The sequence below is a fragment of the Pelodiscus sinensis genome, chromosome 5 (assembly GCF_049634645.1).
Source record: "Pelodiscus sinensis isolate JC-2024 chromosome 5, ASM4963464v1, whole genome shotgun sequence".
Lineage (NCBI taxonomy): Eukaryota > Metazoa > Chordata > Testudines > Trionychidae > Pelodiscus > Pelodiscus sinensis.
Genome location: NC_134715.1, coordinates 103,456,652 through 103,473,643, shown reverse-complemented (window position 1 = coordinate 103,473,643; position 16,992 = coordinate 103,456,652). Strand labels below are relative to the sequence as shown.

At 37.5% G+C, this 16,992-nt stretch overlaps 1 protein-coding gene across 4 annotated transcripts in view; it reads right to left on the bottom strand.

Moving 5' to 3' along the window:
- The window catches only part of ADGRA3 (adhesion G protein-coupled receptor A3), a 141,716-nt gene that overhangs the window by 32,054 nt on the left and 92,670 nt on the right, over nucleotides 1–16,992 (bottom strand). For all 4 annotated transcript variants that reach the window (XM_014581111.2, XM_075930639.1, XM_075930638.1 and 1 more), the window contains 2 exons: nucleotides 9,794–9,995; nucleotides 4,800–4,949 (listed from right to left, as the gene is read on the bottom strand). In XM_014581111.2, the coding sequence (XP_014436597.1) occupies nucleotides 4,800–4,949; nucleotides 9,794–9,995 (352 nt within the window). The remainder of the gene's footprint in view (nucleotides 1–4,799; nucleotides 4,950–9,793; nucleotides 9,996–16,992) is intronic.

Here is a 16,992-nt window from a genome sequence, read left to right as displayed (position 1 = left end):
GCAGGCGCTGGTGACCCCTCTCCCACAGAAGCTTTACTGCCATTCTGCAGTATAAATCTAAGCTAAGCTTTATATTATGTAACTGTGAAGCCTCTACAAATTTTAGAGCCTACAAGATCCCATTAAACACTTTTTAACATATGTAATATCTAGAAGTGAAGATCTGCCATATCTTTTCCATTGTAGTGCTAAGAACAGATGCTGCAAAGTTCTGACCACCCTGAAGTGCCAGTGAAATCAATGGAGAGAGGTTGGCACTCAATATTAGCAAGATCAGGAACTTATTTAAAAAATATTTTTGAAATTCAAATTAAGCCAAATGGATAAAATGCTTATTAATTTTATCGTAAAAGACTCTACTCCTTTTGTCATTCTTATTAAACTCATTATTTATTGTAAAACTCAACAAGACATTTCTAAAACTACAGGAATCAAACTTCATCTCTGCATAAAACATACATTTTTAAAACATGTTTCTAAACTTTGATGACAAAGTTCCTTCCTCCCCCAGTTTTCTAATGTGGAACATTCTAAAACAGCCCTCCCCAATGTTTTTCCCCCTAGCGGACACACGACAGAGAGCTTTTAATATTACAATTCCTGTAATATACATCTTTCAGATTATTCTGACTGCACATTGAAGAGCCAATTGAAAACATTTTTATATTTTCTAGCTCTAAACTGAATTAAATCCAGGTAAGCAACGTGTAGTAACATTTTTTAAATTTAAAACTTTATTTTTATTTAGACTAAAGGAAGATTATTAAATGAATTGGCTATTCATGCTAAAGAGTCACCTGCATCCTTCCAACATACCAAGAAATTAAGCAGACTAAAAAGGTTACACTAAATATGGTTAAAAAAATATCAAAACGAGCAATATATCGTCTAACAGAGAAACTGAGGAACTTCAGAAAGTATAGAAATCACTATGAAGTTAATGTTGACAGTTTTATTGCTTTTATTGCCTATAAGAATGACACAAGATTGACAATAAATCATTGCTAAGAAAACAATACTTCTATAACAGTACCTGCGTCAAAATCCATATTTTAGGTTAGGTACCAAAGCCAGCCATTTAATTAATTTCTATTTTAAATATTTCACAAATACATAGAAAAATTACATTTAGGACAAATTAACTGAGATAAATATTTTAAAAGGAAGTGCAATGTGAAAATCCTCCAAAGAGTTTTATTGTGAATTATTAGACTGTATTATTTGTGTGGTGTGTACATGACAAACTGTTGCACTATGATCTCCAGCATGCAATGAATAATAAGAACATAAGAACAGCCATACTGGGTCAGACCAACATCCATAGCCCAGTATCCTGTCTACCAACAGTGGCCAATACCAGATGCCCTAGAGGGAGGGAACACAACAGGTAACCCTTATGTGATGCCTCTCCTGTCACCCATTTTATAGACACACAGAGGCTAGGGACACAATTCCTATCCATTCTGGCTGGTAGCAATTGATGGACCTATCCTCCATGAATCTGTCTAGCTCTTATTAACCCTGTTGAAGTCCTCGCCTTCACCATATCCTCTGGCAAGGAGTTCCACATGTTGACTGTGCTCTGAGTGAAGAAAGCTTCCTTGTGTGTCTTTTATACCTTCTGCCTATTAATTTCATGTGGTGACCCCTATTTCTTACATCGTGGGAACAAGTAAATATTTTTTCCTTATTCACTTTTTCCACATCAGTCATGATTTTGTGGACCTCTTTCATTTCCCCTTTTAAACTCCTCTTTTCTAAACTGAAAAGTCTTTTTAATCTCTCGTCCTATGGGATCCATTCCAAATCCCTAATAATTTTTTGCCCTTTTCTGAACCTTCTCCATATGCCAATAGATCTTTTCTGAGATAAGGTGACCACATCTGTACACAGCATTTAAGATGTGGGCGTACCATAGTTTTGTATGGAGGCAATAAGACATTCTCTGTCTTATTCTGAATCCCTTTTTTTAAATCAATATCCCTTTTCCTAACATTCTATTTTCTTTTTGACTGCCACTGCACACTGAATGGAAGTTTTCAGAGAACTATCCACAATGACTCCAAGATCTCTCTCTTGTGTAGCTGTAGCTAAATTAGTTCCCATCATTTTGTACATATAGTTGGGATTATTTTTTCCAATGTGGATTACTTTACATTTGACAACATTAAATTTCATTTCCTATTCTGTTGCCCAATCACTTAGTTTGGTGAGATCTTTTTGAAGCTCTTCACAGTCTAATTTGGTCTTAATTATCTTGAGCAGTTTGGTATAATCTGCAAATTTCCTCACCTCACTGTTTACCCCTTTCTCTAGATTATTTATAAATAAATTGAATAGGATGAGTCCCAGGACAGACCATTGCGGGACCCCACTAGTTACCTCTCTCCACTCAGAAAACTTATCCTTTATTCCTACCCTTTGTTTCCTGCCTTTTAACCAGTTATCAAAACATGAAATAGCCTTCCCTCTTATCCCATGACAACTTACTTTACCTCAGAGCTTTTGGTGAGGGACTTTGTCAAAGAATTTCTGTAAATCCAAGTATACTTTATCCATTGGATCCCCCTTGTCCACAAGTTTGTTGGCCTCCTCAAAGAACTCTAGTTGATTAGTAAAGCACGAGTTCCCTTTACAGAAACCATGTTGACTTTCCCTCAACGAATTACGTTCATTCAGGTGTCTGACAATTTCATTCTGTACTATAGTTTCAACTAATTTGCCCGGTACTGACGTTAGACTTACTGGTCTGTAATTGCCAGGATCGCCTCTAGAACCTTTTATAAATATTGGTGTCACATTAGCAATCTTCCAGTCATTAGGTATGGAAGTGGATTTAAAGGATAGGTTACAAACGACAGTTAATAGTTCTGCAATTTCCCATTTAAATTCTTTCAAAACCCCTGGGTGAATGCCATCTGGTCCTGGTGACATGTTACTGTAAAATGTATCAATTTCTTCCAAAATCTCCTCTAATGACACCTTAATCTGGAACAATTCCTCAGATTTGTCATCTAAAAAGAGTGGCCCAGGTTTGGGAATCTCCCCAATATGCTCAGCCTCGAAGACTGAAGCAAAGAATTCATTTAACTTCTCCACAATGACTATCATCTTTGAGTGCTTCTTTACTATCTTGATCATTCAGGGGCCTCCATGGCTCTTTAGCCAGCTTCCGGCTCCAAGATGTACTTAAACATTTTACCATTACTTTTTGAGTTTTTGGCTAGCTGTTCTTCAAACTCCTTTATGGCTTTTCTTATTATATTTTTACATTTAATTTGACAAAGTTTATGCTCCTTTCTATTTTCCTCATAGGGTTTGACTTCCACATTTTAAAATATACCTTTTTATTGGACACTGCTTCTTCTACTTGGATGTTAAGCCAAAGTGGCACTTTTTTGGTTCTCCTACTGTGGTTTTTTTGGGGTATATATTTAAGTTGGGCCTCTATTATGGGGTCATTGAAAAACTTCCATGCAGTTTGCAGAGATTTTACTTTTGTCACTGTACCTTTTAATTTCTGTTTAACTAACCTCCTCATTTTTGTGTACTTCCCCTTTTGGAAATTAAATGCCACAGTATTGGGCTGCTGAGGTGTTTTTCCCACCACATGGATGTTAAATTTTATTACATTATGATCACTATTTCCAAGCGGCCCAGTTATATTTACCTCTTGGACCAAATCCTGTGCGCCACTTAGGACTAAATCAAGAATAGCCTCTCCCTTTGTGGGTTCCAGAACCAGCTGCTCCAAGAAGCAGTCATTTAAGGTATCAAGAAATTCTGCATCCCATCCTGGGGTGACATACACCCAGTTAATTTGGGGATAGTTGAAACCCCCCACTGTTATGGAGGTTTTTTTATTCTGATAGCCTCTCTAATCTCCCTTAGCATTTCATAGTCACTGTAACAGTCCTGATCAGGTGGCCGATAGTATATCCCTACTGCTATACTCTTATTATTGGTGCATGGAATTACTATCCATAGAGATTCTATGGAACATTTTGGCTCATTTAAGATTCTTACTTCATTTGATTCTACATTTTCTTTCACATATTGTGCCACTCCCCCACCAGCATGACCTATGTCACTATGATATATTTTGTACCTTGCTGTGACTGTGACCCACTGATTGTCCTCATTCCGCCATGTTTCCCCAATTCCTTTTATATCAATATCCTCCTTGAAAACGAGGCACTCTAGTTCATTCATTTTATTATTTAGACTTCTAGTGTTTGTATTTAACCACTTTAATAGTGACATAAAAACCACTGTTCAGCCGTGAAAGTTTCTGCCCACTCACCTATCAACAATAAGCACTCTCTAAGATATTGTCTAATATCCCATAAAATGTACGAGGACTGAAAAACCTTAGTGATACTGCCCAATATTGAATCAAGCCAGGCTATTATGGGGAAGAAAGATAAGTTTTGTTTTATTCTATTCATTACTGAGAGGATCACTGGGATTTTCATTATTCATCTTTTATATAAAAAGATTCTAATGAAAAATTGGGTGACCCACTTTATACTAAATAAAACCAGTTTTACTGTACTTATCTCTCTGCTCCAGTTCTGACCATAGCAATTACAGGTCAAGTGAATACTGCAGGATCTCAGCATGAGTACAAAGTCTATGACCATGGGTCAGCAACTTCATGAGTCTATTATAAAAAAGGAAAAGAACTAGAAATCTGAACTCCTCAACCTAAGGGTTTAGAAGGTTTTACTAATACAAGTATTTTCAATAAGGCAAATATTTCACCTGCTTATTCTGAAAATATCAAAAGTTAAAGGTACCTCTTTGTACTTTTCAGCAAATCTTCCAAATTTTTCTATCATTTCAGCCACAAAAATAACATCCATTTTATCAGAAAAATTTGCTGCTTCAACAGTGTAAGCCAAAAGCTGTCTTGCTGTTGCAACTGCATTAGTAAGGTTGAGTGGCATCTATGTAAAGAACAAATACAAGCACTGAAAAAGCGAAAATTTAAATCTAAATATGATTTAGGAGAATGCTTAAGTGCTTCCATTTTATGCCATTGTAAAATAAAAACAAAACCTTATTTTGTAAATAAGGTACAATTAATAAACTCAATTCCTTTACACCCATTTGTTTCCTGTGTATAGACAAATTATTTTTCCAAAATTCCTAATGCATGCAAATTATGCTTCATAGCTTGACAAGTTAAGAGAAAGCTACATTTACCACAGCCACTATATATACTGACATATATAAAACAGAAAATGCATTTGAAATTAATGAGAGGCTCTTTCTAAAATAGAAGTGCAAGATCCCACTCCTGCAGCAAGAACCAGGGAGGCAGATTCCAGCATCCTCCCAGAGTTTTATGGACTTCCTATAGCACTGCACATGTAGCATTGGTGCCTGTGACCAGCAGACTGGAAAGCAGTTAAAAAAAACAAAAAATCATGGTTATAGATAACAATGATAGATATCCCTAGTGTACCTAAATTTAGTACAGGTTGAACCTCTCTAATCCAACACTCTCTGGTCTGGCAACATCCGTGGCCTGGCATGATTTTAATTAGATGGATGTCCAATTATCATGGGTGTGGCCAAGTTTCCTGTAGTCCCATAAAGTTCCTTTCCAAATATCAGTCCTGGCTTCCAGTGTTCTGTGCTGTTATTTAGCTCTAATTCACTCCTAAGTGTCTTTTAAGAGCCCAGTAAGTAGAGGAAGTGTTGGTAATCCTGCTAGACACTATTGATCATCCATGGTTCAGCAAATTCTTTGGTTCGGCACCAGTCAGCTCCTGAGGGTGTGAACTAGAGAAGTTCAACCTCTAGGCATAACGTATCACTAACAAAAATAAAAGTTTGATTTCAAATACTAAATAAAATCTCTCTGGGCTTTTCTTTTTTTAAAGCAATGAATTGTTTTTTACATTTAAAAGGTCTCATTAATGGCATGCAAGTCATAGTACAATGTATCTCCATCTGTCTGGAGTAAACAATATTTCCATATTTTTTCTTAAATTGTTCCATTTAACATAAAACTAACTGTAGCTATCACATCTAGACATTCCATTTTATTCAGTATTTCCTTATGTTTCAGACCCAAACCAGTATTTGATTTACATTTTTGGTTTGGTATTTTAGGCGGCTAAAATCAGGAGGAACTGCCCTACACCTAGGGTGAGAGTAGAGTGATAATGCTGGTGAGTGGCCAGGATTTTGGAAGGAACTGGGGGCTGTTGTGTGTGGATTCTCAGTACAAGTGGGAGCTGGCGGAGGACTGCTGGTATAGATATGGATCAAGAGGCATTTGTTTCTGTGAATAGTGAATGTCTGAGGGACGGGGGGGGGGGGGGGTAGTGTGCTTTGCTAACTGGCCCCTGTTCATACTCTGCAGGACTGGCAGCAGTTGCAGCAGAATTAAAGTTGGGGTTACAGTGTTGCTCAGATGTGCCTCATTCTCCCCTCTATCATGATGGGGCAGCTGGGTCAAATTTGACTGAAGGTGTGGGAGGGGCCCAATTTACATAGTGAAACTATTTAACCTAGCATTGAAAATCTGATTTAGATTTCAACTGGGCTCTAAATAGGAAACTAAGAGTCTTGAAAGAGCTATGGTATTTTCTGTGCAAAAAATGACCAACAAATTTTGCTGACATACCTCTATTTTGTAACACAGAAAAAGAAGATAATGTTCAGATTACTTCTTCCAAAAGGCATAACAATCAGAGTTTAATATTAAGCTAAAGTTTTCAAAGTTCCTTAAAATTTTGACAGAGTAGAGAAAATTATACATTTTAAACAAGGAAAAATCTGACCAGTAATCCTGCTTCTCTTAAGATATACCTGACAGGATTTTCACCCTCGGTTTAAGTTTCCTAACATGAGTCTGGCAGAACTCTCCTAAGCTTTTAAAAAATACTGCCCCCCAAAGGGAAGTAAGTATTAAAGTGGAATATAAACAAGTCTCTCTACTCATATGTGCCACCCACTTAATTTACTTGCTGTCCTGGAACTTCTAGGCAATACCTTCTGGACCTACATCAGCAAAATGGGTCATGTTGTTAGGTCAATTAACTTATTATTTGTTTCTATAATGGTAGTTCCCTAAAGGCCTTTCTACCAGAACTGGTGCCCCAGTATTCTAGGCACTGTATAAATAGTCTGAAACAGTACATTAGATCTTATAATCTAAACAGATAACAAAAAAAAAAGAGTATGAGAAAGCACTGTTATCATCCCCATGTTACAGAATGGGAACGAAGGCACATAGCCATTAAGGTGATTTATTTTATTTTATTAGCACAGTGACACTCATAGGAAATATTGGTAGAACAAGGACTTGAATACCAATACCCTGAATTCCAGATAGTGTTTTGGTGCTAAGTTTTCTACTACTATGTTGTCCTGAAACCATCCTTGAATTACAGTTACTGGTTCTGCATGATTTATCACATAGCAACATTTGTAAAAGTTTATAGTTAAGGCTCTCTCTCCTTGCTGTTTGCTTTTAATGGCAAATGGAAATTTATTCTGAGTTTTCAGGAAAATATTTCAATTTCCAAATGCCCATACTAGAGACCTCTGGTTGACTGGAATTCCCTGGTAAATTTGTAATTTATTTGGATGAGATTTCAGGTATGAGTGATTCTGGGTTTGGAAAACATGCAAAGAAATTGCACAAGAACATGGAACATAGTAGATTTACTTATTTTAAAAATGCATGTTTACATCGGAGACAATCTAATACTGTGCATGTAATTCTTTGATTCCTTATAAATTTGCAAATTGTTTTAAACTTAAAATTAGTTTCCCTCTGTATTTTTAGAAGGGCTCTCTCCCACCTTTTGTTCATTTTCTTTAATGTTATACTAGGGGGCTGTGCCCCCTACTTGCTATGCTCATCAACTCCCCCTCTCTGGGAGTTAGTGTCTTGCCAAGGGGAAGGGGAAAGGAGTGGGTTGGGAGGTTTCTGCCGAAGGGGTGAAGGAATGGTGGAAGTTGGGCTCAGACAGTGGAGGGGTTGCGATGCAGCCCTCAAGGGGTGGGAGGAGGAGTCAGGCTTGGATGGCTGAGAGGACACTGAGGGGTTTGGGCTTGGATGGTGGAGGGGACGTGGGGCAGCGCTGCCCAGGAGGAGGCGGGGTGGAGGGAGAGGGTGTTCAGGCTCGGATGGCTGAGAGGACCCAGCCCTACCATTTCCTCCACAGAAGTACAGCTACCCCAGGGCATGAAGTGAGAGCCGGAGCAGCCCATGCCCGGAGGGGACAGTGCTGAGGCTGGCCAGAACAAGTGGCCACAGCAGGCGGCACGAGGACACAGATGACATGACAATGTCACTGTCATCTTGCAGGAAATTTTTTTTCTATGTATGTGAAGAGAAATATCTGGGACAAAGAACACATAGGATACAGTGAAATAAGATTTAAGACTGGTTGAACACATCTTGCATTATTTTCATATTACTTGAAATTGAATTTCCAGTGGAAAGACAACAGCAATCTATAAATTTCTACTTGTATGTCAGTTTTCCAACTATAAAGGTTCATAATTCGCCAAACTAGTATTAATCCATTTCATCATTCTATACAGTAACATTCTGAAACTTTAATATTTCTTTTCAATGTAAAGCATAATCTGTTACAACGTTCTTACAAAACACTGGTGAGAGAGTGTAAGAGTTCGTGTATAAAAAGAACCATATTAGACTATGATTAGAGATTGCAAATTACTGATTTCTACCTCTAATATGCACTGTTTTTCAAACCCAGAGCCTCTAGTATTGGGTGAATCTCTGTCATTTATCTAAGATGAGTGACACTTCACAAACATTTATGGTTCACCATGCAGAATGCCTCTAATTACATTTACAATGGCATTAGTGAACACAAAGTAATTGTCAAGTCAACTCAAATACCATTGTACATAACACTGCAATCTAAACATGGCTTGAAAGTGTTTCTAACCCCCAAAACTTTAGGATAATAAATGAATGGTATAAATACTACGAATTATTCAAAATATTTTAAAATGTATCTGCATTTGTAAATAAATATTAACAATTTACAGAGCCAATAAACTGTGTCTTCGACAACGTGATATTCCAAGAGCCCATTTGAGTAAATTGGATACAAGGGACACAAGAGTAACTCAGAATTCAGTAAGTCTAACCAGAGCTGAAGTAGACAGTTCTTACAATTTGGGAGGGTGTTTGAGGTTGTGACAGGGTTGATTAGGCCTATTAGGAGGCCTTGTTGGAGGCCTGAGTGTCCAGGCAACACCCGCCCCCAGAAAGGAGCATTCCTCCAAGTGAACTAATGTGGCTGCAAGGGAGACAGTCAATGAGAGAGGCTGCAGGGAGTGGTCAATACAGTCTCAGTAGAAGCACATGTAAAAGAAGTTGCAGGTCCAGTGTGAATTCAGTGTGATAGTTGGGACCAAGGAGCAAAAGGTGCTCCTTGGTTAGCTGTAGATGCTGAAAGGGATGAATAGATCAGTTGCTGGCAGGGACAGCAGGGAGACCAAGAATGCTCAAATCCACCAAAAATATGCATCTCCAATGGCCTCTGAAATGAAAGCTAAACGAAATCTTTTAATAATCCTACAGGCTCCGGTGTTAGGCTCTAACCTGTGAAATCCCAGTAAAGAGACATGATTAGATAACAAATGGTGAATACATTGGTTCAGAGAACATTAGATACTTAGTAACAATTGGCAGGGGAGAGGCAGATTTTTGAAAATCTTATTTTCATTGAAGACCTTGATTGAATTTATTTTAAAACAGTTTCACAAGAGATACAGAAGTGCAAATTACCTGATTAAACATATACAGAACTCGAGTAACATCGTTTGCATATTGGCACCGAGAATAGTCCTCTTCTGCCCAGAAACCGCCTCTGTCGCATCTCCGCCAAGCTCTTCTCTCATCCTGAGAGTTGCCAGGATAGATCCCACTGCCAGCAGAGTAACGAGTACACAGTAGGTATGCAGTAATGCCTGCCAATGTTCTAGGCCACCTACAGAGTTGAAGGCAAAACATTAAACAAGTTTACTTGACAAGTGTAAAAATTGAGAATATAGAAGAATTAAGCACTATGGCACCAAATAAAAGACACTTCAGAACTAAATATCTGCAAACTATTTAAAAGGCCACATTGGCTAGCCTTCAGTAATTTCAGGCATTTTGTACCAGAATGTATTAACAAAATTGAGTTCTAATGTCAGTATTTTATTGTTTCTATTCTTTTATCAATCTGCATATGGGACAGAAAGAAGTATTATACAAAAACTCATTAGAAAATATTGCAAATTTGCTACAAATAGGAATTTGCTCAATTTTTGTGTCAAAATCTCCAGATTAAGTGGTCTGTAATTGGATATTACATATAATGTGAGATGCTCTGCATCTTTTCTGCTTGCCCTGCTTACAGAGTCAGTGACTTTGAGATTACCCCATATTTCTGCCGATATCAACAGGAGACTGTTCAAAGTAAGCAGAAAGCAACTGGCATTGCATCATATATCTATGCTTTTATATTGTCATATCACACCAATTTCTGCTGTCACAGTGAATAAAATAATTTTTAATGTGAGAACCACTTCCCATCTACATTGACAATGGCTTCTTTGGAAGGAAACAGATGTTCCACATGCATATGGCTTGTGACCATGAACCACCCACAAAAAATTCTCTATTGCTAACCTTTCTTCTATAAAGCATAAAACAAATCAGATGATACAGAAAAAATTGGAATCTTAACATTTTATTGCACTGATTATTCACTCAAAATGTCAAAAAAGGAATCCCAATGATATATTAAAATAAACAAAGTTAGGCTAATTAACATTTTTTCATCAATACTAACAATGGAAGATTAAAAAACCATGAAAAATAAGTGGCATGTCAAATACTTCAAGACCCTCAACCCAATGCATTGGATTAAAATGTGTAATTAAAACATGGTCCCCTTCTTGAAAATGTGCAGCTGAAGTTACTCTTGGCACTTTCACTTTTCTACCTACTAAAGAAATAGGACTAAAGCAAGCTTCCCTTGAACACAATTAGGAATTAACATACTGACAAATAGGTAATATTTAAAGTTCAAAATATTCCACTCCCTCAAATGTAGTAATTAATCAAAACGTGATTACTAAATGCTTGAAATGCGAACTTAGCTATTGTTGCCCGAACTAGGGATCTATGCTTATTTCAAAGGATTGTTTATTTGTTTCAATAATTTTATTTTTCAAATGAATCCATACTTTGTTCTAAATTAGCTAATTTTAAAGTGTGGCCATCTGAGAACTAGCTGCAAGTATTACATTATGGATTGAGGTCAGCATGATTTCAGAGCAATAGTTTTGCCACCCCATCAGATGTTATGTGGTCTGAGTTCCTAAGACCAGACAATATCATCTCTGGATCTCACATCATTGTCAATGAAAACACTGCAACTCAAATATGAACAAGTTTGTAAGATGAAATTTTAGCTAAGCAATTCTAAAATAAAGCATTTTCTTTACTATGCTGCCCTTTCAGAAGTTTTACTGATGAAAACTGAATGAGAGGGAACAAGAATGTTTGATTATAATGCTTATATCTAATTATTAAGAAATCACAAGGCTTTGCCTATCCCCACCTTTTTTCCTTGCTCTTTGCTTGATTTCCTTTCTCTACACTTATCTTTTTCTTCCTGATTTTCATACCACTTTCCCTTCTCACTAGTTCACTAAATATTCTTCTTACTTTTCTTGCTTTCTTTCTACACAACAATGTTGCATCTTTCTGTCATCTAGACTTCTCGGTGGTCATTAAGAAATGTTAGGAAGCCTTGCAGCTTTTGCAGAACACCGGCTCTTTTGCTTTAGAGAAGAAATGTATTGTCATAAGCCAAACATATATTATTTAAAACAACTGTCTAATGCCAGGTAACCTCAACAAATCATCAGCTGAAGATTCAACAAACTCTGTGCTAGCACCAGAACTGCATGCAGGCTTTGGGATAAATATTAAACAAATTATTTCAAATTCACAGAAGCTCTAAGCATACAAAAATTCTGAGGAACAGAGACTGTTCAGAATAAATATTGCAAACACACACTTCCAGTGTTCCCTTTAAGCTGGGTGCTTGTGCAGCCGCTATAGAGAAATTCCAATACCACCCATCTGACTAGCGGAAAACCCACAGTTAGGTTTTTGTTTTTACACATGTACGTGCCTTGGTGCATATAAAAATATTATTTTACACATGTATGGAAATGATTAGTGGGAACATTGCACAGTTCCCGATTTTCTTTTGTGGAAAATATGCTACTACTTTTGTAGACAGAGAGGGCTCACCTACAGGGAAGCTACCAAGGCCAGCAAGAGCTCAGTAATTGGAAATGTAGGTTTTATTACACTTGAATTTTCTAGTGACCCTGGAGTAGGCGTATTTTTCTCCACTTATCCAACAGCTAATAGACATATTGGAAAAACTGCAAAGTTTGATTTTAAGATTCCCCACCAAAAAAATCATTTATTGATAAAAAAGAGAATGCGGCATAAAGGTCATAACCGTGTGTGAAAGGTCACAAAACAGAATTTAAAGTAGGAAGAACGGATTCTGTTTTCTAAGCTTGTGTCTTCTTTCCCAAAAATGAAATTAAAGTATTTTCCAACGTAAAGTACAATCCTCATACAAAACAATGTAAAAAACTCAAAAACTTGTTTATAAATCAAATTCTGTTTAATGACAATCTAACATGTAGGTACTTTTTAAGTTATATTTAAGTTACCATCTTTTAAATCCAGTAGGCCAGTCTTCAGATTTACTATCGTTGGTAGATAATAATGATCAAACCAAGTTATTTTTTATATTCAAGACATATGAACACTGCCAGCTTAACAATTTTTTGAACATAAATAGCTGAAGGATTTATTGACACAGAAAAGCTGGTATATATTTTGTTATATATACACGATTTACATTTAATAGCCATGAGTAGTTACCTAATTTAAGATTATTACTTGAATAACATATTAAACAACATCTACTCATGCAAAAGTTGTATTTATGAAGACAATATTGACCTGATCTTCATAAATTCACAAGTCAACCAAACTACTTTACCACTAAATGTATTAATCATACTGAATAGAAATATTCCTCAACCCTATATTGCAAACACTATTTTCTGACTAGGCAAGAGCTGCATTTTAGTTCTACTACTTCAATGTTGAAACAAATTCTAAGCAAAAACAACCAGTTCCGACTATAGCCATCTAAACTATAAAAGAAAATTCACCTAGGAACATTTAGAGCCATCTGCTCAGAATAGTTTCCTCATTCAGCCAAAGCTTGATTTCCATATAGTCTCAAAGGTGGAAAATTCCTCTTTATTATTACTGTTTCAGTACTACAAATTTAAGTCTGTTATAGTGAACCCCTTGATAGAATGAGAATTTCCTGAAACCCTATTTCCTTCCAAAGAATTCCAGAGGGGCAAAATCCTATTACAGTGAACAATCACAGAGAAGCACAGGTTAATTTAACGGAGTACACTTTAAAATAAGCTTTTACCATCTGTTTCTACCTCTAATGGCAAATCAGAAAAGAAAAATTCACAATTGTATCATAAAAAACCATAAGTGATTTAAATGACCATGTGTGTTCTTTAATGAATACAGTTTGCATCTGTTCGATGTTCTTTGCCTTTCAGACTCAAGACAGGAAGTAAACTCCTGTTCCCCAATATAATACATTTCCCCAGACAGACAGAAATCACTATAAGAGGAAGATTTTTTTTACCGTGCTCCTTTATTTTCACATTACTCCATTATAACTTATCAGTAATTCCATTATTTTGGTTTGAAATAGAAATACATTCTTCTTCCTCTAGCAATAACAAAAGCTAGCTTTTCCCACCAAAAAATCTTAACATTGTCTGGCACTTAGTTCTTTATATAAAAATTTCTACTTCCTAATTGTTTTTAAAATGAACAAATATAACAGAAGTGTTTCCTGTATGCTTGCAAGAGTATAGCTATTTTGGGAGTCAGTGGAAACCCTTAACTAGAAAATATTAACAATGAAATAAACAGGCTTATTGACTGAGTCTTGCAGAACTTCAGCCCAGAACAGGAAGGTGAAGTAAAACTGAATGACTCAACTGAACGGAGTAGTGTGGAAGTATTAAAGGAGTATTAAACTACCAGTGCTTCCTTCCAAATTTCACTATGTATTCATTAGGAAAGATGAAGAAATGGGAAGAGGATGACAGGAAAGAGACAATGCAACAAACTAGTGTGATGCACTCAAATAACAGCAAAAAATGTGAGAAAGTGCAGGTTACTTACCTATAACTGGAGATTCTTTGAGATTTACAGTCCCTCTCTGTATTCCAAAAGAAGATTATGAGCATGCACCCGGAGACCTCCAGTTACAGGTAAACAACATTCTTTTCTTCTAGTGATGTTCCCTATTTTATTCTACCAAGAGATATTAACAGGCAGTATCCTAGTTAGAGTATGAGAAAGAGGATGGAACCATGGAATGGAGTACTGCAGCATCAAAAGAGTTACTCAATTGCAGAATCATTCACTAGATCATAACAAGAAAAAAAATGTGTATGGCGCCTTATGTATGTCTACAAGGTGCACATTGTAGAGTGCTATGGTAGTTGATGGTTGTACTCTAGTGGAATAGCCCATATGCCATCTGATGGGAACCAACCTGACCAACTGCCAGCAGATCATAATGAACCCTGAGACCCACTCTTAAATTCCTTGGGTGGCAATGACATGCCCCTTAATTTTCTCTGCTGTGGTAAACGTATTTTGGGAGACTTCCAGAAGGGCTTTGCCCTTTGTGATTTTTATTGTTTGAGGCACGTGGATTGCATAGAAATTTGGCAAATTTATGAGTTGGTTGAGGTGGAAGTAGAAAGTCACTTTTGGTAGCAGTTTGGGACTCAAAAATTAGGGCATTGGGATGCCAACAGCTTCAGGGACAAGACTGTTCTGTGAAATGCATACATGTCACTTAGTAGGATCATCTCATGGACTCCTTCCTGCTAATTGAGAGGACATCTTGTAATGCTGACAAACATTCTTGTGCTAGTGGAAACATGCATCCAAAAATCAAGCTGTCAGGTAAAGTGCCCATGGATCACAGTGTTTGAGTCTACTATTGTGCAGTGAGAGAAGTTTAGGAAATGCTGGGAGCAAAAGTAGAATATGTTTTGACCTGCAGAGAAAGCCAGAACTGGAGAGGCTGGAATGTAGTGATCAAGATAATCACCACCCTCCCCCAGAGTTTGTGATGGACATGTTGCAAGAGTGGTAGGGGACAGGTGGTGTAATTGATCCCGTCCAACCAGTTGATAACCAGGGCATCACACTGCAAATGGGCACTGAGTCCTTCCTTTGAGCAGTATTGAACGCAGTTGGTATGAGATACAAAGCAGCCCCTGAAAGGAGTTTCCTATTGATCATAAATGTTCACCATTACCACATCATGTAGTTCTCATTCAATTCAATTTGTAAACTTCCTGCTGAGATCAGCAACAATCAGTTCTAGACCCCTGATAGGCAGACTGGTAACCGATAAGAAAATATTCTGAACATTACACCATTTCCACAGGCATACTGCTTCCAAGCACAATGCCTGAAAACCTTGTGCTTTCTTGCTTATGTAGTAAATCATTGCTGTGCTGTCAGACATGAGGAGAACTAATGGACTGTAAACATGTATGGTATGCCTTTTATAATCCACAAAGTTCTAGGATCCTGATGTGCATTTGCCCTTCTTAAATGGTCCAAATTCCCTGAATCATGTGATCTCCCATGTGGGCTTCCCAGCCATCAAACTCCTCATCAGTTTTGACTGTTACGCTCAGAGAGGATAGGAGGAAGGACATTCTGCATGAGGGGAAGGAGATGACTTCTGATGGGATAGAGAAAATAATGTCTATAGGTTGGCGCCTGAGGGAGGAGGCACCTTGCAGCCATGTTTGTAGACAGCAAAAGAGCAGGTGAGCGAAAGCTGTGACATACTGCCATGTGTCAGGGGGGGGAAGAGGGGGAGCAAATTCTGTATGAGATCAAGGGGATGGATGTCATTGAAGAGTTCAGCTCCATTAAACTCTGGAACCTGTCTTTGGCAGATAAGAATGTGCAGCGGTTGTGCTGATGAGTACTCCACTGAATTCGAAGGACCTTGTAGAGTGCAAAGTCAATTTTTCAAAATTCACTCAAACCTAGGGAGGAGAAGAATAGAAGGAGCTTGGATTTTAATACCTGACCTTCCTTTCGGGACTGTATTGCCAGTATCAAGTCATTTAGGTAAGGGAAGACAAAGACTTATTGAATTCGAAGCAAGCTGCTATCATGGATAAAACTGTTCTGAAGACTCATGGAGCAGTGGTAATTTTCAATGTGGAAGTCTCATAGACCAACTGAACCTAAAGAACTGTCAGTGCGTTGAGTAGATATTAACATGGAAGTAGGCATCCTGCATAATCAAAAACCATAAACCACATGCCTTTTTCTAGCTAGGAAATGATGGCTGCAAGTATAACCACGCAGAACTTCAGCTTGAGAACTGAATGGTTAAGAGGTGTCAGAAATGGCCCTTGAGAGGGTTTGGCAAAAGTATAAGGATACAAAGTGGTTGAAGGCTTTCTAAGCGCACTTAGAAATATTGCTTACCTGAAGACTGGGTGTGCTGTGCAGAGGATTGCTTTGGCAGACCAGATCTATAGACCTGCAGGCACTTCCATGAGGTTAATAAGCTTGTTGGTAGATCTGGAGAGTTCTACAGTACTGCATAGGCCACAAGAATTAAAAGTTTATTTCAGGCACTAGCGTAGGGATTGCATGGTGTTTCTAGAGTCTTTCAGTGAGTAGAAATAATCATCTATCATCCAATTGAAGAGGTGTGAATCAGCAAAAGGGAAGTCCTCAATTGTGCTCTGTATCTCTCTAGAGACGCTTAAGGAACATAACCAGGATTCCCTCTTCATGATGATTCC